The following is a 25,281-nucleotide window of genomic DNA, read 5'->3' as shown; positions in this document are numbered from 1 at the left end:
AATGAACTTGATGTGTGCAAAGTAGAGAACAATTCAGATTTTTTTTTTTTATGATATTGCAATCGTGATTAATATAGGTCCGAAATCAGGTGTGCCACTAAGAACACGGAGTTATAATAATAATAATAGTGATAATAATATGTATTGGTATATTTGTAAGTGTATTTCTATAGCACTCAAGGTGCCTTAACAATACAAGATGTACAGAAAACAAGAAATTCAAGTCGGGTCTAACGCTAAGACCTTTGTATGCCGACGTGCAGCTTAACCTGTTAAGCCCTGAGCCTGTTTTTCGGGCCTCAGGCTCGAAAATGACATTCCCAGAACAAATGACCATATCTTCACTTCTAAAAGGGTTAAATTAATAATCTTTTTTCTCAAAGCAATGATATACCTGTGAGTTGGATGTAGAAGAGTCAGAATCAATATAGAGGTTTTTATTTTAAAGTAAATTCAGATTGAACATATGTAAAAAAATGTAAATTATAGTTTCCGTTATCTTTGTTTGCTTTCGCTGCCGCAAGTCGCACAGTGATGATACTTAGACCATTGGAATCTGTGGAATCTGGTTGGTGCAGATCCGATGAAGTATAACATATTTCTACCGTGAGTTATGTGTCAAGTGCGTTAGCACTCTTTTGCTTAGTGCTAATTCAGAGGCTCTGCGTTAGACTTATGTTTTGTTTCGGTAACAATTGTTCATATCGTCAGGTAGCTGAGCTTCTTCACGTTAAGTGGATATGACACATTCATAGTTTGTTAAATGTTAAGAAGCCCTCAGACGCTGTTTCTTGCAAGATGTTGCGGGAGCCCCCGCATGGATGATGATGATGATAACCCACTCACTAAAAGGAAGATGACAAAATAAATAAGTACAATAAAATATTAAATACTATAAAATAAATAAACAAACCGTGTCGCTGATGCCAACACACCCTAATTCACACTATTTTTTTTTTTTTCTTTTACAATAAGATCCTACTTTTGTATTCAGTTATGGAAACAGCAGCAGTCTATTTGCTGAGGTGCAACCAAGCGGTTAGCCAATGTTGAAGATTTAACATGTAAAATGTGTCGTATAAACAACTACCGCACATGATGAGGCAGACATACACATACATGCTTTAAAAACGACTTAACTTAATGCAACTTAGTTTTTATTCTCAGGATTTTGTTCCAATATGAAGCGTGATGTAATGGTTTGTTTTAATACAGATTTTTGTGAGAAAAAGCCGATCATCACCTCAAGAGTTTTACTTTGGACTATCTCTAAATCGATTCAGTAAAAATTCCTCTTTTGTGTTTCTATGTAAATCACAGAACGTAAACACTTAAAATAATGTACAGTAAACACTATAAACTCATCAGTTTTCCTTTTTAAAACACCTCCTTCAAATAGTTCTCCGGGGTAAAAAATGAAACTTGACAAATATGCTGCCAGCTGCTCCTTTTCCACATGAAATAAAATTAGGTGACATTGATTTAGACTTTGTCGATTGAGTTCGAGTTATTTAGAACAGATGTGGGTGTGTTAACAGTGGCAGAGGCAAAAAAGATAAACATATTGACAGGAATATTATGCAATCCATTGCATGACACAATGTACCTTTCACCTGCTTTAAAAAAATGTGAGGAGGCTTATCACCATAATCTTTCTATCGTCTTGTGATATTTGCTTTTGAGAGAGAATTGTGTTGATAATCAAGATTCCTTTGGTCCCTTTGTTTCCACCTTGTGCAACTTGACATTTGCTTTCTTTCAAAACCTTAAACACACCTCACACAGCTATGTTCAATTATTTTTGTTTTACACTGAATCTGGGAATACGTGAGGTTACTGTAATCTGATCATAAAAATGGGAACATGTTAAATAGATGGACATGTTAGCGATGGTCTCTTTATTCCTTCTATTATGCTTTCTTTCCCTTTGAGTTTATTCCCCAATTCAAAAAGGTATTGAATTTGAAGAATAAAGCTCTCAAACATAACAAGCTTTCTTATCGTCAGGCAGAGAACTTGTTAGCTTAGTTTGACGCTACCCACACATTAGGTTCACACGGTTTGTTTAGGACATTTTTGTAGCATTGTTCCATGTGTCAGAACTGTCTGTACACCATTGCTCTTGACATATGACATAACACAGCAAAGAGGATGCCAAAGATTCCTCGATAAGGCATCTCATGCTCTCACTACCCTTGGAAACAGTGATCAGATATACGTTGTTAATGTTGTACACAATGTTCTTTTCTTTTCTAACCTCGCCCATTGACGTATATGAATTCCTTCAAATCATTGTAATCGTATATGAAAAAAAACAGTTGCTTTAATATACCAATGCGGCTGGCTGTAATCAAGAATATTGTTTTTGCAAAATGTATATTTGAAAATCAAGATTGACACTATTAAAACAGCTTACTATAAGTTCACATTTGCACTGAATGATTTAACCCCGCTCTAACAAGTGCAACAAAATGAAAAAACTTGTCACTTACACACATAGACATAGTGCTCAGAAGAGCTTTTATCACCTATTACAAAAGAAGACACCTATAGGCAGCTTTACAAACATCACGCAACACTTTAAATTTACTAAACTTGGGTTATTGAACAGTGACGCTCAATAGAGCTCGGAAAGTGTGACGCAAAAGACAGAAAAAAAAAAAAGTTTATAAAAACACTGAACTTTCTCATGGAGAGAACTATTCGAGGGTTTTCATGATAATGTTAAATAATGTTATATATACGATTGATTGACCATCTATTTTTAAGTAAAAGGCAGTAAAATAAGACTTTCTCCCTGTTCCTTTCCATCAGGGGCTGTATGATCTGCTCAAAGTGTCCATGTCTTGTGAATTGTTTAACATGAGTAGAACCACCTTTTTGTATTATTAACGTTGGCACACTCCACACACAACGAGCCCTGCTCTTTACCGGGAAGAAACAATTGGTTCCTGTTTGGTAGAATGTGTAACTGTCAATCATGCAGCAAGTAAGCAGGTATTGAGAATTGAGAGATGTTAGATATCAGGAAAAAATTGGAAAACATTAAAAAAACATTGTATCACTTAAAGGTAGGGTAGGTAAGAATGGAGAAACCAGCTCGAGTGCGCTAGAATTTGAAAATACACAAACGGAAAGAATCTGCCCCTTCCTTCAGACTTTCTTACAGAGCCCCTCCTCCAACACACACGAGCGCGCACATGACCAATGAGGGCACGAGATAAGTTTGTGCACAGATGGAAGGCTGACAGGCAGGTAGGCCATCCAGTTATTTTAGCCGGGCCGGCTCAGATGATTGGTCGTGCTTTTTACAGCGCCACGGCTTCCACAGATGACATTTTTTATGTATTTATTGTCAAAGCATTTAATGTATTCATTGCTATCGGGATGTTAAGAGCATTCCATGGAATATAACAAAAAGTGTTTCTGAAGTGAATTACATACCCCACCTTTAATAATACTTAAATAATACAGTTTGTTTCTCATACAAAGAAAATGATCCCAACAAAATTAAATGACCTCTGTATTATTTTGCTTATTCTCAATGGGTGCATTTTTAGAGGCCTATTGATCTGTATTGAAAATGGATCAAATGTGGCAGAGGTGGAAGAAGTACTTCAGGATTATTTACTTAACCCTTAAGAGTTCCTTAAAAAAAGGTCAAAAAATGCCACCTTCACAAAACCTGCTATAGAAATATGATATATTCATATTTTTGCTACTCCAGTCTGACATATACATATGAAATATGTTTTATATTTTGAGGATTTTAACCCTTTAAATGCCAGTTTGTTGAAACAACAACTGTTTCTTTATTGAAAAAAACAAAAAACTAGAATAATTTTCAAAACATAAATTTCAAGGAATATTTGATTATTATTATTAGGTCCCTAGATGGGTCAATGATTAGCAGCAACATTGATTGTAATGCATTGTAAGCAGGTATTGACAATTGATAGAGATGTTATATATCAGGAAAAAAACGTGGACAACATTGAAAAAAAAAGTACAAAAGCATCAAAATATACTTAAAATACTCATTATGCTTAATTGCACATTAAAACACCATATATTTTTAAATGATTGTATTATGATAATTAATGCATCTTTTACTTCAATGTTAAACTTGGTAAAAGTAGGGCTTATTTGAATTACTTTAACTGGGTAGCTTAAAGTATCATATTATAATGTAGGTGTGAATGATAATGTATTGGTTAATTTAATTGTTATTAATAACCTACATTTGCAAAGTAACTAGTAACTAAATATGTACAATACTTTTAGTGGAGTAATAGTACAGCGTTTGACTACAGAATTTAATGGAGTAAAAGTATGTCGTAGCATAATGTAAAAATCCTCAGGTATAGTACAGTACAAGCACCTCAATTGTACAGTACTTGAGAACATGTATTTGGTTACTATACACAACTAGTGAAGTAGTATAAAAGTAGTTCAAAGAGCTTTACAGTTCAAAATTATTTGTGATACGGGATGATTGAATTAATACTCAGACATTAAAAGGCATTGCGTCAGAACAATTTAACGCAAAATGAATGAAATGAATGTGAACGATTGCATTTTACAAAACACTGGGAGATACATGCCTGCTGCAAACACAACAACATCAGGAAAAACCAGCTGAGTTGGTGATTATTCACATGTTCACATGCATACCTTCTAAGAATATGTGTTGAGGTATGAAGGGGGTTATTGTTACGTGAAGGAACTAAAGATTCTGGTAAAAACGTACTGTAGTCAAAGGTTGTGGGCGGAGCTAGGTATGAGGTGTGGGGTATTTAATTGGCAGGACATAGGGAAGAAGGCACAGTGAAAATGGCTCTTTACCAACTTCTGTGTGGGTCAGCGGTGATGATCATCCTCTTATCCAATGGTGAGAAAGATCATGTGATTTATCTTTAAAATGTTACAAATGTTTGGTTGTTAAAAGGATAAAAGGCTAATTTGCTTAAATTGTCAGAATGCTTGTAATCAGTTGCAATCCGTTCTGCTTTGTTTACAACTATATTGATTGGATCCAGTATTTTATATTTCTTTATTTAAAACTATGATGAATTAACATGGACAGCAACAGTATTGGTACTGTTATTAAGGTAATTCCTTATTGTTTTATCTGCTGAAGAAACGGTGCAGAACTAAAATATTTCAGGGCGGGTTAACCCATCAATGTTAACGGACCATCATTTATTATGATAACCCTTATCAACATTGTGGTATTTTAAAAATCCTTTCCTAAAAGCACAACAAGAAGCTTAAAACATGGTGTCTCCCTGCCCTGAAAGAAACAATTTCTTAGCAATTTAGTTGGAAAAAAACCCAAAAATAATCACATTTGTTCATGTTTAAGCTCATTTTTTGTTGGCGTATTTTCACGTTTTATTTTCTTTGCACTGAGAGTTCTATTGTGTTTCCGTGTGTTTAGTTATTTTGTGCGATTGCTTAGAAGAAATGTGTTATTTGACAAGGCAAGGCGTGCTGAAGTTCATCCATCTAATGTCAAAAGTAAAGCATTATCAGTGCATCAGGATTTTGGGTTTGTCTAGACTGCAGATTCTGTGACACGATAAGGCAGACTCCATTGGAAATATGTGGAATGTAGACTTTAAAGTGAATTGAAAGGAAATTAAGTGGCCATTTCTGCCTCCAATAAAGGAAGCCACAGTCAAATCTCATACAGTATATCCTGTGTTTTGGTGTGTGCTCACCAATGCATGATGGAGTGCATCTACTCAATTACTTAAGTACAACATCAAAGTACTTGAGTATTATAATTTCAAGCCACTTTATAGTTCAATTCCACTACAAGCCTAACGGTGCGTCTACACAGCAGCGTTAAAAAAATCTTGAAACGCTTCTGCCCATTCACTTTGAATGGGGTGACGTCACTTTCCCTCACTTTTCGCCGAAATGCATTGTGGGCAGGCGAGCGGAGATTTTCAGGATTTTCAGGATTCAAAGTTGAACAATGTTCAACTTTTGAGGCTGAGGTGGAAGCGTCAGCCAATCAAATCCCGTGTACGCAAATCTGACAGTTCAAGCTCTAGCCAATCAAACGGCGTGTATGCTGGGAGAGACATACCGCAGGTCATTTCCTCATATTCCAAAAAATGGAGGAGAAATTAGCGGTAGCGAATCAATCACCCGGTGCTTTATGACCAGACCTACTGGGATATAAACCGGAGGAGCCAGGCATGGAGGGAGGTGGCAGAGACAGTGGTATGTTTTCGCCTGTTTTGGGAGTTTATATCCAGTTTACTTCGGGCTTTTTTGCTTCGTATGTCGCAGGCGGGAGATTCATGTGATTGGTTGTTCGCAAAAAATCCCCAAGCTTCAGATACGCCCACCTCCAAGATTTTTTTAACGCTGCTGTGTAGACGTACCGTAAGAGAACTGTTAGACCGTTATGTATTGTACTTCAAATTACATGTTTAGTTATTGGTTACTTTACAAAATAAAGAGTCTATAAAATATTATTACTATTATTGCAAGCAAACAGTTTATACAAGTCAATTAATTAATCAATTATTTGGTTTGTTTCTTTAATTCTAGATTAGGTTAGTAGATTCTTATGACTATACCTTACCCTACAATTCCAATACAGAAACTTTGCTTGTAGTATTTTCACAGTGTGGTATTAGTAAGTTTACTTAAAGGGCCCATGTCATGGCCATTTCCACTGATCATAATTACATTGTTGAGGTATACTAAAATAGATTTATACTGTGCAATTTTCCAAACTCACATTGGTTTCGCATACAGCATCTCTGTCAAGCATGTGTATTCAGCAGTATTCACTTTCTCCACTAAACGACTCGTTGGAGCTCTTGCCCCCCCCTCCCTGTGAGCCTAGTGTGCTCCGATTGGTCAGCTCGGCCACTCGTTCTGATTAGTCAACCACCAGAGAGGCTGCGCCCATGTCAGTGCTTTTCCCGGCTGCTCTCAGCGTAACATCAGTCTTATCATGGCGTCGGTACAGCGGTATATTTTATATACATATATATTTTTAACTGTTGTTATAGAAGAGTGTGACGGCCTCAGGGCCTTTGTCTTACGGTGGGGTGGAGCTGAAGAGGGTAATCAGCGCGATCACGGACACCTCCGTAGCCGGTGCTATTAATCCCAGCGGCCCGGAGTCTCTCTCCAAAGCGGCTGCAGAAGGACGAACTGAGCGACCCTCTCCCCTCGACCACCTGTCTCTGCATTTACCACAATAAATGTGCCGTGGTTTTGTAAACTCGTGTATGTCTCCTTGTCTTTCCGTTGTGGCCTACGAGCTACTCTCATAACAAAGAGTAAGTTATTTTTACCCGTTATAAACTACTACTGTTTGATGAGAAATCAAATCATGGTTTGCTATATATGAATTCAGGGAAGAAAGGATAGGCCTACTAAGTATTTCCATTAAACTTTATTTTTAGAAATGTACAAAATGAACATAAATATACATATATACACGGTATATCATCCATTCCTCCTCCTCGCATCTTGCCTGCGCACAGTCGGTGCGGTGCCTTTTAGCACCCTCAGTAGTAGTAGAATCCCTTCCCCGTCATGGATTGTCCGCCAGGATCTGGCTGGACGAAATCAAATGCAAATCACAAAATATTAGAGAAACTTAGTTGTTTTAGATTCGTTAGTAGTAGTTGTGTAATGAACAGCTTGCCTGCTAATATGCTAACCTAGCTTTGTTTACCTTGGTAGCTAACACGATATGAACGTTAGCTTGGAGGAAAGGCAACTATAATGCAGTGTAATAAAACTACTATGAACAAAAGCTAGTGGTTCATATTAGGCTAGCAATAACGTGTTTATAATTGCAATCGTATACGGGTATTCTGCTACGTTCGGTCATACAATGTAACTTGCATGAATACATTGTTTTGCGCTAGCATACAGCTAGCCTCGTTAGCTACATGCAGTATATGTACGGTCACAATGTACGGTAAATCACAGTACAGTATACTGTATGAGTATTCCGTGTGTGTGACTGCAGACATTCTCCTGCCATGACAAACATGTAAGGCCATCTGCTGACATTGTAGTTGATATATTTAAACGCTAGCAACGTAGCATCACAAAAATGTTTTTCTGACCAAAACTAGCTCTAGCTCCGTGTGTTAGATCGCTACGCCAGCTATAATGTAATTACGTTTCGCGACTGACCGGCAAATCACCCGGAGTATACTGTCAATAGGTATTTTGTGTGTGAATGCAGACATTCTCCTGCTATGAGATACATGTATGCAAGGCCATCTGCTGATATTAGAGTTGATATATGGAAACTCTAGCAACTTAGTTAGCACAGTTAGCACCGTGTCAATGGCTTAGCAGTCCAACACAGTTTACACATTTAAACAGTCTTGTTTGATAAATACACAAATAACAATGCAAACTTACAGGTTGTATACCCAGATCTTCCCCTGCTCCAAACGGTCCAAACAAGCTGTGCATATCCGGCCTCAAACTGGGCAATGTTTTGGAAGCTTTCGTCTGTGAAATGCCGGTTCTTCGAACCTCTGGAGGAGGAACACGCCGCTGCTGGTGTGGCCATAGCTCTTCGGGATTGGTCCATTTCGTTCCGGGTACCGCATGACATCAGGCGGTACCCGGAACTAAATGGAAGACTCAAATGGGCAGTGACGTATCTCCAACGAGGCGTTTTGGGGAGGTATTTTCTGTGTTAGAGTTTTACTCGCTACAGGGTGTACTTTGAGGGTTTTGACTCTGCACACCGTTTACATGCATAAAAACCTTCATAACACACAAGGGGACGGGTAATAACCAGAAAAGCATGACATGGGAGCTTTAAATAAAAGATGTGAATTGTTCCACAACTGAATGCTTGTCATCCCTTGTTTCAACCAAGACGTTTGCATAACATTTTTCTTTCTGTGTTCTCAATTTCAGGATGTCATTCACTACAACAGCAGCCAGTTCTTGGTAAGCGTCCAAGAACAACATACAAGTTTATTTATGAAAATGACTGGTTGTACATATCCATGTCTAATCTGTTCTCTTTTCTCTGTCAGCATGTGGCCGGGCGGTGAACAACCCCAGAATTGTGGGAGGCCAAGATGCGGCTGCAGGAACTTGGCCCTGGATAGCCAGTTTACAAATTGATAAGGATCACCGTTGTGGAGGGTCCCTGATCAGCGATAAGTGGGTTCTGACTGCTGCTCACTGCATCCCAGAGTAAGGAATCAAGTTTTCTCTGAGAAATATTACAGGAATTGTTTCTATTTTGTTGGGAAAGTTAAATAATAAACCTAAATGTACTATTTTGTCTTAAGGTTTCCCACAAACATGACGGTTGTTCTGGGCCGCGAAAGCATGACAGGTCAAAACTTGAACGAAGTGTCAAGGGTAGTTGATAAGATCATAACCCATCCTGCTTACGATGCATTGAGCGACGACAACGACATGGCTCTTCTGAAGCTGTCGAGTCCCGTAAAATTTACCGACTACATCCAGCCGGTGTGCTTGGCCTCTGCAGACAGCACCTTCTACACCGGTGACAACAACTGGGTCGTTGGTTTTGGTACTACATCAAGTGGTAAGCTGACTGACTCCACACTTGATCACACATTGATGGGTACATATGTCTGTTGTCTTTTTAAACACCAATTTCTCTCTGATTAGGTGGCCCCCTAGCCGACACCCTGCAGGAAGTGAGGGTCCCAATCGTGGGAAACAATGAGTGCACATGTGCCTACCCATATCTCACAGACAACATGATCTGTGCTGGGTTAAGAGCTGGAGGGAAGGATTCATGTCAGGTAATCAACTTTTTGTGTATTTACTTTGTGACACTTTCTTCAGAAATTTATTTTACAGGGAGCAGGAAAATGTGCAAAAAAGACGCAGTGGGAATGTTGAATTTCAGTAGTAGGGTGGCTGATTGGAAGATTGGTTTCAATATAATCTCAATACACATCCCAGAAATCTATAAGATTATATAAATGAGCTGTCGGTCATGCTAATTACAAGCTTCTCTTTGACTACCCACAATTAAAATTTGTATTATGTGTGTGTTACCTTAATGTAGTTTTCAAAGTTTGTCCCAGTTGCAAGAATTGTTGACTTACCCTAAAGTTTTAAGTAACATAACATAACATCCAGTCTTTGTGCTAAACTAGGCTGAACACATAGATACATCCACCAAATAAACACAGAATTGAAGCCAAATTAAGTTCTCATGACTTTGATTAAGACAGAAGGAAATAAGCAAGCCTTCGACTGCATTGATTAAAAGTATGTCCCGTAAATGTATTTTAAAGGAAGTCAGGCTGTAAAAAACAACAAGCTTTATCAAATCTCTAATTTCTAGGTAAAATCATTGAAACGGTTGTTTTTCAACAGCCAAGTCATTTCTTGAATCTAAATAACAGTTTTGATGTGTTCCAGTCAGGCTTTCAACCAACCACAGCACTGAGACTGCTCTTGTAAAGGTCTTCAATGACATCCACTTAAACACAGACAGTGGAAGAACTTCAGTGTTAGTATTATTAGATCTCAGTGCTGCGTTTGACACTGTTGACCACAACATATTACTAGACCGACTAGAAAACTGGGTGGGACTTTTGGCAACAGTTCTAGACTGGTTTGAATCCTACTTAAAGGACAGGAAAAATTGTGTTTCTATAGGTAAATTCACATCTGAATAGACAAATATGACATGTGGGGTTCCTCAAGGCTCCTTCTTGGGGCCTCTTCTCTTTAACATCTACATGCTACCACTGGCTCAAATAATGAAAAGCAACAAAATAAGTTACCATAGCTACGCAGGTGACACACAAATTTACATAACCATTTCACCAGGAGACTATGCTCCAATTAAAACACTGAGTAAGTGCATTGAACAAATCAATGATTGGATGTGTCAGAACTTTCTCCAATTAAATAAAGATCAAATTGAGATAATTGTTTTTGGAGCCAAGGAGGAACGAATAAAAGTTAGCGCTGAGCTTCAGTCTGCAATGTTCAAAACAACAGATAAAGCCAGAAATCTAGGTGTAGTCATGGACTCTGACCTGAGTTTCAACAGTCACATTAAAACAGTTACTAAATCAGCCTACTATCACCTAAAGAACATATCTAGGATTAAAAGACTAATGTCACAGCAGGATTTGGAAAAACTTGTCCATGCTTTTATCTTCAGTAGACTCGACTACTGTAATGGTGTCTTTACAGGTCTCACTAAAAGATATATTAGATATCTGCAGCTAATTCAGAACGCCGCTGCTCGAGTCCTCACTAACACTAAGAAAGTGGATCACATCACTCATGTTCTGAAGTCCTTACACGGGCTTCCTGTGTGTCAAAGAATAGATTTCAAAATACTGCTGCTGGTTTATAAAGCTTTGAATGGTTTAGGCCCAAAATACATGTCTGACCTACTGCTAAATTATGAACCATCCAGAACTATTAGGTCTTCTGGTCAGCTTTCTGTCCCCAGAGTCAGAACTAAACATGGAGACGTTCAGTTATTATGCTCCAAATATCTGGAACAAACTACCAGAAACCTGCAGGTCCGCTGCAACTCTTATTACTTTTAAATCCAGGCTGAAGACTTTCCTTTTTGCCGCTGCTTTTAATTGATATATTCTGCTGCACTGTAACTTTTATTCATGTACCTTTGTTATTCTTGTTTTATTATCTTTGCTTTTAAAGGTGGGGTAGGTAATTTTGGAGAAAAAACCAGCTCGAGTGCTCTAGAATTTGAAAATACACAGCCGGAAAAAATCTGCCACTTCCTTATAGAGCCCCTCCTCCAACACACACGAACGCGCACATGACCAATGAGGGCACGAGATAAGTTTGTGCACAGATGGAAAGCTGACAGGCAGGTAGGCCATCCAGTTATTTTAGCCGGGCCGGCTAAAATGATTGGTCGTGCTTTTTACAGTACTACAGCTTCCACAGATGACATTTTTTTATGGATTTTTTGTCAAAGCACTTAAGATATTCATTGCTATCGGGATGTTAAGAGCATTCCATGGAATATAACAAAAAGTGTATCTCGAGCCGGTTTCTCAAACGTACCTACCCCACCTTTAAATTAGTGTTTTTAAATGCCAATTTGTAATATGTTTCTTAATGCTCTTAATGTCTTTCATTTTTATAAAGCACTTTGAATTGCATTGTGTTGAAAGGTGCTGTATAAATAAACTTGCCTTGCCTTGCCATGCTTTAGCAGGGTGGATGGTTCTATCACATCACCTCAACCATCAATTTCTTTCTACAGGGAGACTCAGGTGGACCAATGATGATCAAAACTGGTTCAGTCTGGATCCAGAGTGGTGTTGTGAGTTTTGGAGTAGGCTGCGCCTTGCCAGAATATCCTGGAGTTTACGCCCGTGTGTCCCAGTACGAAGACTGGATCAAAAATTACACTGGCTCCAGCAAACCAGGCTTTGTTGACTCCATGTCCTCAGGAGTTGACACCGACTTAACCTTTGACTGTTCCGAAATAACCACAAACACTGAACCCCCCAAACCTTATCCCACCACCCATCACCCCTATCCCCCCACCCAACACCCCAATGCCACCACCCAACACCCCCATACCACCGATGACGGCAGTGTGTTTGGCAGTGGTGAGAGAGTGATCTCCTCACTCGGTCTTCTCCTTATGTCTCTCTATGTGCTGGTCGGAGGCATATAACATGGAGATGTTGAAGTAAGACAAGTTTAGGGTTTCTGTGCCCAAATGGCTCATTCACTTGATTTGATATGAGCCCTAATTGTTTGAAAATAGAAAATATGATTTAAGATATATAACTGAAATGTTTTAATTAGCGATAACCCTTCTTGTGATTTAAAATAATATAATAATTAAAATGTGATTTTCCTCATTTCTTCCTTTAATCAAAGTGTTAAACTTATCTTGATTCCATTTCCGGTGGATAGTCAATCATTCTGCAGATGACTGGATTAAGTTTGAAAAAAAATGTTCAAAGATTTTGCATTGTCTTGTAAAGATTGCTTTTCCATACATAACGGGATAAAAAAATATATAAAGAATGATCTTTTGTGTAATAAAATGGTTTCCTTTTTGGGTCAGCAGGCCTATGAATAAGGTGACTAGTTTGGGTTGATGAGAGTCTTGAGAACGAACCAAAACAGTAAAGTTTGGGATACCAAAACAGTGCGCTGAAAGACACTAAAACGCTAGTGCTAACTCTTTCTAGGTTAATTCCTGTATTGTATTATGTAGGGCTACCCTCGACTAAAGATTTTTCTAGTCGACCAATAGTCGTCAATTAAGGCGATTAGTCGACTAATTGGTGTACATGATACATTATGATTCTAAATTTTATTTATTTTTCTCCCAAAATGGTTTCAGTTCCAAAGGCTGATAAAGAGCGTTATTATAACAGCATGGTACGTTGTGCTGCACATAAAATATAAAATAAAACTGTAATAATTCAAAACAAGCATTGAGGTAACACACAGAACATTTAGTTCTAGTTTCTATTATTCATATCTGATGATAACAACCCAATAAATACTACAGAGGAAACAGAAACACATATGAGCGTCGGCAAAAATCCCTCCATGCAAGCTTTATCGTTTTGAGGTCAGAATGATTATATTGTAGCATCTCGCTATAGGAACACAGGGAGGCTTTGTTTGTCTTTTATCCGGGAGTTCATTAATAACGATCACAGGTTACTGTTGGCCGTAGTCACGGCAAAACAATGAAATTACTCGGTTAAATCCTCACTCACATACTCCGTCAGCTCTCTCGTAGCATTCCCCAGCTCTCTCTCTCTAGGAACCTCAAAACAGTGACACGTTCGCTGATATTCCGAAAAATGTAGCTTTTTAAAAGTAAATGATATAATTATTTTTTTTCAACTATTCGACTAATGAAAAATTGCTCGATTAATACTTTATTATTCGAATAGTGATTAGTCGACTATTAGGGGGAAGCCCTAGTATTAGGTGTGTGTTTATATTCGTTTTGCTTTCATTATGTTAAAATGACCGTAAGTTTGTCCAAGTTGCAAGAATTGTTGACTCAACCTAAAGTTTAAGTAACATAACGTAACTTCCCAACTTTGTGCTAAACTAGGCTAAACACATAGATACATCTACCAGATTAACCTAACCCTACCTCATCTAAACTTGAAGTAACATAACTTCCAGACATCGTGCTAAGCTGGGCTGAACACATAGATACATCCAACCAATTAACCTAACCCTAACCGAACTTCACCTTAAGTTTAAGTAACATAACGTAACTTCAAGACTTTGTGCTAAGCTAGGCTAAACACATTGATACATCCAACCAATTAACCTAACCCGACTTCATCTAAAGTTTAAGTAACATAACTGCCAGACTTTGTGCTAAGCTAGGCTAAACACATTGATACATCCAACCAATTAACCTAACCCGACTTCATCTGAAGTTTAAGTAACATAACTGCTAGACTTTGTGCTAAGCTAGGCTGAACACCAACATCCAACAAATTAACTTAACCCTAACCCTACCTCATCTAAAGTTTAAGTAACGTAACTTCCAGACAATGTGCTAAGCTAGGCTAAACACATAGATACATCCACCAAATAGGTACATAGAGATGTCATTAGACCAATGTTTTAAGATAAAAATAACTACTGTGGCTCAAAACTATTATCTGCCAAGAGCTCTGTAATAAGATGAGATGGACCTTTATTGATCAACCATAGGGATATTATAACATTATAAAAAAACATAAAGTCCTTTGTACGAGATGAACTCCACTCATAAGTCGACTGTTCAAATCTGAAAAACTGGAAGCTGTTATTTTTCTGCTCCGTCATTCTACATAGCGCTCATCAGATAGGATTACTCATGGAAGAACACACATGTCAAGGTTGAGCGAAGCAGGCAGGACCCAAAGGCAGATTTAACAGAAAATACCTTTATTTAAAGGCTACAAGAAAAATACAGAGCTCTTCCCCGTGAACACAGTCAAAAACAAACAAGGATCTCACAAAGACTAACAGGAAAAAAAAAAAACTAAATGCACACAGGACTAATCAAAGAAACAAGAGACAGGTGAGGAGGGAGGAGAAAACACAGGGGCACAAGGTGAACACAATCAGGAAATCAGGTAGGAGGGAACACACAGACAGGAAACCAAAGACAGATCTAGACAAGACAAAACACAACACAGACAGATCGTGACAACACACACACATACATTTATGTTATCCTGGCAAGAAAGTAAAACACTCCCCTGGCCTGCAGGATCAATGGTGTGAAAAATAGCATGCACTGATTCTAAGTGTGTGTGAGCACTCATTAGGTGTGTGTTTATGTGTGTGTGTGTGAATCTGGCCTTTGTGTATTGTACATCACATTGCCTTTAAATGCCTTTCAAGGTTCACAAACTTCCGATGATGAAATGAAAACCTAACTGTGCCAAATGTACCTTATTCTTTCATTCCCTTTTTACTCTCTAAACGTTAATTTTCAAATATTCACACATGAATGCGACTCTTATCCCCAGCAGGCCGCCGCGCATCGTTTGTGAAAAACTTGCAATATATTCTGCGTGGCTGATCGGAAAACTAACTAGCAAGCAGCCCGGAGCAACAGTCTCATTGTTATTCCGTGGATGGGATTACTTTAGTCTCAGTGGTGTAAATTGTAAATCGAGAGAGCTTTCTATTGGTTTAGAATAAAATCACCAATGTTGCACTTGATGCAGAAGATTCTCACTGAATTGAAACTCCTAACAGGCACAAAAAAAGGAATTTGTCGATTAACTACAGTCATTAAACGCATAGATATAGTGCTGAGAAGAGGTTTAATCAGCCATTACAAAATAAGACACCTATAGGCAGCTTGACAAACATTACGCAACACTTTTTATCTACTAATCTTGGGTTATTGAACAGTGACGTCCAATAGAGCAAAAGACGGAAGAAAACAAAGGTCACTTTTAATGTAACTTATGACTGAACTTTCTAATCGTGAGAATTATTGTTTTTTTCATGTTAGACTAAAAGGAATCGTAAAAGTTAAAACTAAAAAGAAATGAATGTGAACTATTTCATTTATATCTGAATGAACTTTTATTTGAGATACCTCTGCAACACTGGGAGCTTCATGCATGCTGCAGACACAAAGGCAACAAGAAAAACAAGTTTGACTTAGGGATTTGTTTCACATGTTCCCGTGAATAGCGTCTTAAAATATGTGTTGACTTATGTGGGATCGGTTGTCACATTTAGAAATAAAAAAATGCGGATGAAAGATGTACGATATAAAGTTGTGGGCGGAGCTAGGTATGAGGTATTAAATAATGAGCACAGAGGGAAGAAGGCACAGTGAAAATGGCTCTCTACCAATTTCTGTGTGGTTCAGCGGTGATGATCATCCTCTTATCCAATGGTGAGAACGTTTATGTGATTTTTCTTTAAGCAATTACAAATGTTTTGTTGTTGAATGATATTATGCTAATGTGTTTGAGTTGATGTTGGTATCTCAAGGGACCAAAATAGTTGAGATTGTGAAATCTTCCTTCAAATTAAAGAGTAAATATTTAATCTACTAAAACTGGAAAATGACTGATTTTATAATGTGATCATAAGGAGTTCAAGTGCATGTGAAGGACAATCAATTAAAGTCACTGAAGTGTCAGAGTGCTTGTAATCAGTGCTAACCGTGCGGCTTGATTTAGATTTTTTTCTTGCACTATTTTGATTGGATCCACTCTTTCTATTTCTTTATTTAAAAAAGTATAAATAACATGGTCAGCAAAAGTATTGTTACTTTGATTTGGGTTAATCTTTGAAATTGTTTTGTCTGCTGGAGAGGCAGTGCAGAAGTGAAATATTTCAAACCAGGTTTACCCATCTGGGTCAATGGACCGTCACGTAATATGAAACCCATTGTAGTCATTGTGTTTTTTTTAAATCCTCTCAAAAACACAACAGGAATATTTTGTCTCCCCATCGTTAGCAAATGAGTCGAAAAAAAAACCAAAAGAATGGGATTTAATAGAAAATTAAACTGGTTGAGCTGATTTTTTGTTGCCGTATTTTCAATTATCTTTCCTTTTGCACTTATGAGTTCTCTGGTGTTCTCGTGTTCACTTGTTCCGTGCGATTGCTGAGAAAAAAATGAGCACAAGTGTGTTATTGGACAAAGTGTGATCTGTGAAGTTTATCAAACTAATGTCAAAAGTAAAGCATTATCAGTAAGTACATCAAGAGTTTGGGATAGGCTAGACAGATTTTGTGACACGACTTGGCAGACTTTAAAGTGAACTGATAGGATATGTTTTAGTTTTCAAAATATTTCGGAAGAGTCCATTTCTGCCTTCAATAAAGCAGGCCCTCTGTTAAACTACCACATCTCAGGTCTGTTGTTGATGTGTGCTCATAAAGGCTTGCAAGGGTGGAACGTAGGTGCATTTACTGAAGTACAATGATGAAGTACTTTACTTGAGTATTATCTTTTCATTCTACCTTAAACTTCAACTCCACTACAAATCAATGGGAATATATTGTGTACTGTAATACTTTCACTTATCTAGATACTAGGTAGTTTACAAAATAAGATTTTTACATAAAAAAAATACCACAGTGTGGTATTAGTAAGTGTACTTAAATAAAAGATTGTTTTGAAGATAAATTGTTCCACCACTAAATGCTTGCCATCCTTGGTTTCAACCAAGACGTTTGCATAACATTTTTCTGTCTGTGTTCTCAATTTCAGGATGTCATTCACAACAGCAGCCAGGTAAGCGTATATGAGCAACATAACAAGTTCTTCAAGATTCCTTCAGTGAGTTATGAAAAGCACTGGTTCTACATGTCCATGTCTAATCTGTTCTCTTTTCTCTGTCAGCATGTGGCCGGGCACCAAACAACCCCAGAATTGTAGGAGGTCAAAATGCGGCTGCAGGAAGTTGGCCCTGGGTAGCCAGTATACAAGTGAATGGCAGGCACCTTTGTGGAGGGTCTCTGATCAGCAATATGTGGGTTCTGACTGCTGCTCACTGCAACCCAGAGTAAGGAGTCACCATTGATCAAGTTTTCTTTTAGACATTTTACAGGAATTGTTCATTTGTTGTCTCCTAGTTGAGAGCCAAATGAGACAATTGATATCAATCAGTACTCTGGATGCTTAAAGTCACAAAAATAAATTTACTATTTTGATTCTTTGTCTTCAAGTCGCAACATGATGGTTGTTCTGGGCCTCGAAAGCATGTCTGGTCCAAACTTGAACAACGTGTCAAAGGCAATTGATAAGATCATCGTCCATCCTATGTACAACTTCTTCGATAACGACAACGACATGGCTCTTCTGAAGCTGTCGAGCCCGGTGAACTTTACCAACTACATCCAGCCGGTGTGCTTGGCCTCTGCAAACAGCACCTTCTACACCGGTGTCAGCAGCTGGGTCGTTGGTTTTGGTACTACATCAAGTGGTAAGCTGACTGACTACATACACAATGATGTCTATTGTCTTTTTTAACACCAATTTTAATCTTAACGTTTGAACTATCTCTGATTAGGTGGCTACAATGCCGACACCCTGCAGGAAGTGAGGGTCCCAGTAGTGGGAAACAATGAGTGCACATGTGCCTACCACACTCTCACAGACAACATGATCTGTGCTGGGTTCAGATCTGGAGGGAAGGATTCATGTCAGGTAACCAACTTTTTGTGTATTCACTTTGTGACACTTTCTTTAGAAATGTATTGTACAGGGGGATGAAAGAAAATCTAAAAAAAAATGTATTTCAAGAGGCGGGTGGCTTTTATAACCAGTAGATACGTTTCAAAATAATCTTAATATGCATCCCTGAATTATGAACTGTAATATCACATAAATGAGCTGCAGGTCATGCACGTTTACAAGCTTGACTTTTTACTTTTGCTCTCGTTATGTTAGAATTACTTTATTTACAAGGTGTGTCCCTGTTGCAAGAATCTTTGACTTAAAGGGGACCTATCATGCAAAATGCACTTTTGTACGTCTTTTCTACATGAATATGTGTCCCCGGTGTTCCAGGGAACTCACCAAGTGTCAGAAAACACAACCCTCTCTATTTTCCTCCATACCCAAATCTCTAAAAAAGGGGCTGCAACGGATCTGATAAAAACTGATCCAGATTTGAACACTGTCCTGACGTCAGGACGGTGGCGCTACGGCTATTGGGCCAACTCTCCACCTATCAGGGGAATGTGGGGTTGGGCCACGGCCGGCCATTGCCGCTCAAAAGCACTGGAGACGCTGTAGTACATATGCCAGGCCTGTAAGTGGCGCTGTAGTCTGCCACAAAAGCAGCGAAGAAGACTTCCCGCGCATGGTTACCATGGTTACCCTTCTGTTTATTCTCCGCTGTGGCTTTTTTTCTCCCTCCCCGAGGCAAGCGTTTGCTCCTGCTGCTTTAATTCAATGCAATCCCTCCCCATCGAGGCAAGCACTGTAATTCTCTCCGGTTAGTCCACCAGCAGATGACAAACACCCACCTCTCCGCCTCTTCCAAGGAATGAGGGGACCGTGCGGCAGAGTTTCAGTTTCAGTTTCTTTCGCCGGTCAAGATTTCCGTTAAAGTTTAAATCTTCCGGACAAAATTAGAAAAGTGCCGGTCAAAGGTCTTCTTTGTTATTTATTGAGCTTTAAAACAAATGAATAACGACTCTATATAATAAAACACGGAGGACGGAGATCTATTTTTCTCCCCCTCTTCTGACTTGATCAGAGCGGCTCCCCTCTCCTGCAGGGGGGCGTGGTCAGCTGCAGCTCACAGAATCAGCCCCCTGCAAAAACAGGGCTGGAGAACAGCAAATAGAGCGAAATGAGGCATGGCTAAAGGCCGCTACACACCCACCTGAGACCAAAGAACGCGTACCGAAGGCGTCCCGACTTTTACGTCAGCTTCGTCGCCTGCGTCGCCTGCGTCGGCTACGTCGCCCGCTACGCCGCCCGCCTACGAACACACCGCAAATACTTCAGTCGACGAGTGGCAATAACTGTCCTTACCAGCAGGCAGCGGTAGTGTGAACAGCCAATCAGACATTGCTTGGGCCGACTTTCTCTGACCTCCCGCGGCCGATTCAACATGTTGAATCGGCGTCGGGAGGTGTGAAAAGGTGCCGTAAAGAGACGACGGTGCGGGACACACAAACCTGAGTAGGGCGCCGCGAATGCCCAACTGCCTCTGACGGACTCTGACGGCTTCTGACTCCCAAAATCGGGCTGGTGTGTCCGGGCCTTTAAATACATGATCTGTTTGGTATTTTGAAAACAGAAACGTATAAATATTAGGGCTGTCAGTCGATTAAAATATTTAATCGCGATTAATCGCATGATTGTCCATAGTTAATCACGATTAATCGCAAATTAATCGCACATTTTTTATCTGTTCTAAATGTACCATAGAGGGATATTTTTCAAGGTTTTAATACTCTTATCAACATATGAGTGGACAAATATGCTTTATATGTTTGTTTATTATCATTTGAACAATGACAAATATTCTCATGAATATTAAACACAACAACCTCTGAACATTACAAATATTCGCCTCAATTCAACCTGGAACCTCTCTCATACAATAATACTGTGTGTGTGTGTGTGTGTGTGTGTGTGTGTGTGTGTGTGTGTGTGTGTGTGTGTGTGTGTGTGTGTGTGTGTGTGTGTGTGTGTGTGTGTGTGTGTGTGTGTGTGTGTATATATGTGTGTGTGTGTGTGTGTGTGTGTGTGTGTGTGTGTGTGTGTGTGTGTGTGTGTGTGTGTGTGTGTGTGTGTGTGTGTGTGTATGTGGAGACACTGTGATGGATCGTTGGAGCTATGTGCAGCTCAAGGCATATATGCTCGAACGGGAGCTGCCTGGACGCTGCAATCATGTTGCGCGCACTATCCGTGCTGAGTGTGCTGACCTTTCCCACTCTCTGGCTACCTGCATAAAGTCAAGTGCTCGGCGCAGTTGTCGGCGAAATGTCGCTCCTCTGTTTTCATTGAAACAGCTCCTTATATCCGTTAGCGCAGCTAGCTAGCACCAAATGCTAACAACAACAACACGTAAGGTGTGCCTCGCTCGCGCCACACATACCCTCCCGGTCCTCCCGATGGCCAGTCCGGGCCTGCCGGTGAGCGTGGAAGTGTGGTCTGCCACAAGCGGGCGGCAGGAGCGGGGCTGTCAGCTTCAGCTTGTAGATGGTATTTTAAACTCGATGCGCTCTGAAACTACGGGGCGGCCGAGGACAAAAAATACACATGCGTTAATCGCGTTAAAATAATTAGTGGTGTTAATTCTTTTTTTGCGTTAACGCGTTATTAACGCGCTAACTTGACAGCCCTAATAAATATACCTTATATAGGTATGGCCCTACAATATATCATTTAAATATAGCATGATAGGTCCACTTTAAGTTTAAGCAATATAACGTCACTGAGGGAAAAACTTCCAGACTTTGTGTTAAGCTCCGCTAGGCCTGTCACGATAAGCAATTAATTGACTTATCGTACAATAAATAAAAATTAACTCGATAACTTTTCTGACCTCGATAAATTGCAATTTACATGCGTGTTTGTTTACATAAGGATGTGACCAGCATTTTAGCCAGGCGCGCTGTGGCTGCCGGCCCGGCGCGCTGTGAGGGGCGGGGCTCACACATAGCCAGGTCAGGACACTCCGTGTGCAGCAGCCAAATTAATAGTATAGAGACAAGTAGGGGACAACGTGTGACTTACTCGAGGGGAATTTGTAGTTAAATGGACTTGGTTGCAAAACCTAACTCCATCTCCGGTGTGGGAATATTTTGGATTTAAGCTAAATCAACGAGGCGAACCTACGGACTTGAATGAGCCGGGCGGTGTGTCGCATTTGTTTTAAAAAGGTAGCATCAAAAGCTAGCAATACGACCAACCTTAAACTGCACCTGAAATACAACCACCCCATTCCGTTTTCCCAGCTGGGAGCAAACAGGGCAGCTGGAGATGGAGAGCTCCCACCTTCCCGACAGTTTGCAATCAAAGATGCATTTGCCCGACAATGCAAACATGTTGGTGTTCCTTGCTCGAAATCTTTAATTGATACAGATTTGGATATGGCCTGTTGAGTTTTTTTTGCTTGTGAGACAATTTGTGCTCATATATATATAAAATAATTTATATAATATATATAAATACATATATATATATATATTTATTTATCTATTTATTTGTATATATATATATATATATATTTATTTATTTATATATTTTTATATATATATATATATATATATATAAAAATAAATAAATAGAGAGAGAGAGAGCTCTGTTTTCCAGCCTGAGTCTATTTAATTTATTGTTTTGGTTGTGTGTGATTTAATTAATTTTTTATAATTTAAGTTATTTGTTTATTTATTATATATAATTTATATATTTGAATATTATTTCACATTTGATTTGTAATGTTGAATGTTCAATAAAAAATGTATGTTAGAAAGGATGTACTTGAATTATTATTATATATTATCATTATGTCAGTGTTTTAAAATGGTCTTACAACGGTGCCGACAATATTATCGTTTATCGCAATAATTTCTGGGAAAATGTATCGTCCAACAAAATTAATTATCGTGACAGGCCTAAGTTAGACTAAAAACATCATAGATACAGCCAACACATAAACACACATAGTTGAAGCCAGCTTTCGACATAATGATTAAGACAAAGCTTCATGCATTTATTTTAAGGCAGGTCAGACTGAAACAAACAAAGAGCCTTAGGGGAATCATGCTTTAGCAGGGTGGATGCTTCTATCATATAACCTCAACCATCAATTTCTTTCTACAGGGAGACTCAGGTGGACCAATGATGATCAAAAAGGGTTCAGTCTGGGTCCAGAGTGGCGTCGTGAGTTTTGGACTAGGCTGTGCCTTGCCGAAGTTTCCTGGAGTTTACGCCCGTGTGTCCCAGTACGAAGACTGGATCAAAAATCACACTGGCTCCAGCAAACCAGGCTTTGTTGACTACATGTCCCAGGGAGTTGATAGCGACTTGGACTTTGTCTGTCCCACCGCCTATCCCACCACCCAACACCCCTATCCCACCACCTATTACCCCTATCCCACCGATGACGGCAGTGTGTTTGGCAGTGGTGAGAGAGTGATCTCCTCACTCGGCCTTCTCCTTATGTCTCTCTATGTGCTGGTTGGAGGCATATAAACATGGAGATGTTGAAGTAAGACAAGTTTAGGGTTTCTGTGCCCAAATGGCTCATTCACTTGATTTGATATGAGCCCTAATTGTTCGAAAATAGAAAATATGATTTAAGATATATAACTGAAATGTTTTAATTAGCGATAACCCTTCTTGTGATTTAAAATTATATAATAATTAAAATGTGATTTTCCTCATTTCTTCCTTTAATCAAAGTGTTAAACTTATCTTGATTCCATTTCCGGTGGATAGTCAATCATTTTGCAGATGACTGGATTAAGTTTGAAAAAAAATGTTCAATGATTTTGCATTGTCTTGTAAAGATTGTTTTTCCATACATAACGGGATAAAAAAATAAAATAAAGAATTATCTTTTGTGTAATAAAATTGTTTCCTTTTTGGGTCAGCAGGCCTATGAATAAGGTGACTAGTTTGGGTTGATGAGAGTCTTGAGAACGAACCAAAACAGTAAAGTTTGGGAAACCAAAACAGTGCGCTGAAAGACACTAAAACGCTAGTGCTAACTCTTTCTAGGTTAATTCCTGTATTGTATTATGTAGGGCTACCCTCGACTAAAGATTTTTCTAGTCGACCAATAGTCGTCAATTAAGGCGATTAGTCGACTAATCGGTGTACATGATACATTATGATTCTAAATTTTATTTATTTTTCTCCCAAAATGGTTTCAGTTCCAAAGGCTGATAAAGAGCGTTATTATAACAGCATGGTACGTTGTGCTGCACATAAAATATAAAATAAAACTGTAATAATTCAAAACAAGCATTGAGGTACCACACAGAACATTTAGTTCTAGTTTCTATTATTCATATCTGATGATAACAACCCAATAAATACTACAGAGGAAACAGAAACACATATGAGCGTTGGCAAAAATCCCTCCATGCAAGCTTTATCGTTTTGAGGTCAGAATGATTATATTGTAGCGTCTCGCTATAGGAACACAGGGAGGCTTTGTATGTCTTTTATCCGGGAGTTTATTAATAACGATCACAGGTTACTGTTGGCCGTAGTCACGCCAAAACAATTAAATTACTCGGTTAAATCCTCACTCACAGACTCAGTCAGCTCTCTCGTAGCATTCCCCAGCTCTCTCTCTCTAGGAACCTCAAAACAGTGACACGTTCGCTGATATTCTGAAAAATGTAGCTTTTTAAAAATAAATTATATAATTTTTATTTTTCAACTATTCGACTAATAGAAAATTGCTCGATTAATACTTTATTATTCGAATAGTGATTAGTCGACTATTTGGGGGCAGCCCTGGTATTGTGTGTGTGTTTATCTTCGTTTTGCTTTCGTTATAAAATTACCTTAATGTAGTTTTCAAAGTTTGTCCAAGTTGCAAGAATTGTTGACTCAACCTAAAGTTTAAGTAACATAACGTAACTTCCCAACTTTGTGCTAAACTAGGCTAAACACATAGATACATCTACCAGATTAACCTAACCCTAACCCCTAACCCTACCTAATCTAAAGTTTAAAGGGGACCTATTATGCAAAATGCACTTTTTGATTTCTTTTATACATAAATGTGTCCCCGGTGTGTCAGGGAACTCACAAAGTGTCAGAAAACACAACCCTCTCTTTTCCTCCGTACCCACATCTCTAAAAAAAAAAAAAAAGGGGGGGGGGGGGGGGGGGTGCTAACAAGCAGATCCAGAATTTTCGCTCCCATTACGTCATTGGCGACATCCGGCCGACGTGACACGTCCCGACCTATCGTCTCCGGAACACGTGACACGTCCCGACCTATCGTCTCCGGAACACGTGACACGTCCCAACCTATCGTCTCCGGAACACGTGACACGTCCCAACCTATCGTCTCCGTAAATACTGTAAAAAAAATTTTTTTTTTAAAACGGAAATTTTCTGGCGACGGGGGCGCCAGAAAATGTCCGTTAACATGTAAAAAAAAAGTTACTTACCTTACCACAAGTAGCCTCTATTACTGTAATTTTACATGAAATCTTTTTATTTTAACATATATTATTTGTTAGAATAGAGTCATAAACCTCTAGAAAACGGAATAATTATCTTTAAAAAATGATAAAAAAAAGCTAAAATACATAAAATTACTTTTA

The 25,281-nt window shown here is 38.8% G+C and overlaps 2 protein-coding genes across 2 annotated transcripts; both read left to right on the top strand.

Annotated features, from left to right (window-relative positions):
- Positions 1–4,808: 4,808 nt before the first annotated feature.
- Positions 4,809–13,056, top strand: LOC117494617 (trypsin-3-like). The gene is made up of 6 exons (XM_034145551.1): positions 4,809–4,891; positions 8,926–8,958; positions 9,048–9,210; positions 9,309–9,571; positions 9,658–9,794; positions 12,263–13,056. Exons 1-6 carry the CDS (start codon positions 4,834–4,836, stop codon positions 12,680–12,682), a joined length of 1,074 nt encoding a protein of 357 aa, XP_034001442.1. The 5' UTR covers positions 4,809–4,833; the 3' UTR covers positions 12,683–13,056.
- A 3,197-nt stretch (positions 13,057–16,253) lies between these two features.
- LOC117494610 (serine protease 33-like) lies at positions 16,254–23,484 on the top strand. The gene is made up of 6 exons (XM_034145542.1): positions 16,254–16,405; positions 17,735–17,758; positions 17,867–18,029; positions 18,193–18,449; positions 18,537–18,673; positions 22,814–23,484. Exons 1-6 carry the CDS (start codon positions 16,348–16,350, stop codon positions 23,183–23,185), a joined length of 1,011 nt encoding a protein of 336 aa, XP_034001433.1. The 5' UTR covers positions 16,254–16,347; the 3' UTR covers positions 23,186–23,484.
- The last annotated feature ends 1,797 nt before the right edge of the window (positions 23,485–25,281 follow it).

This window comes from Trematomus bernacchii, unplaced genomic scaffold (genome assembly GCF_902827165.1).
Source record: "Trematomus bernacchii unplaced genomic scaffold, fTreBer1.1, whole genome shotgun sequence".
NCBI classification, from domain to species: domain Eukaryota; kingdom Metazoa; phylum Chordata; class Actinopteri; order Perciformes; family Nototheniidae; genus Trematomus; species Trematomus bernacchii.
Note: the sequence above shows the minus strand (reverse complement) of the source record. Positions and strands in the feature narration are given on the sequence as shown.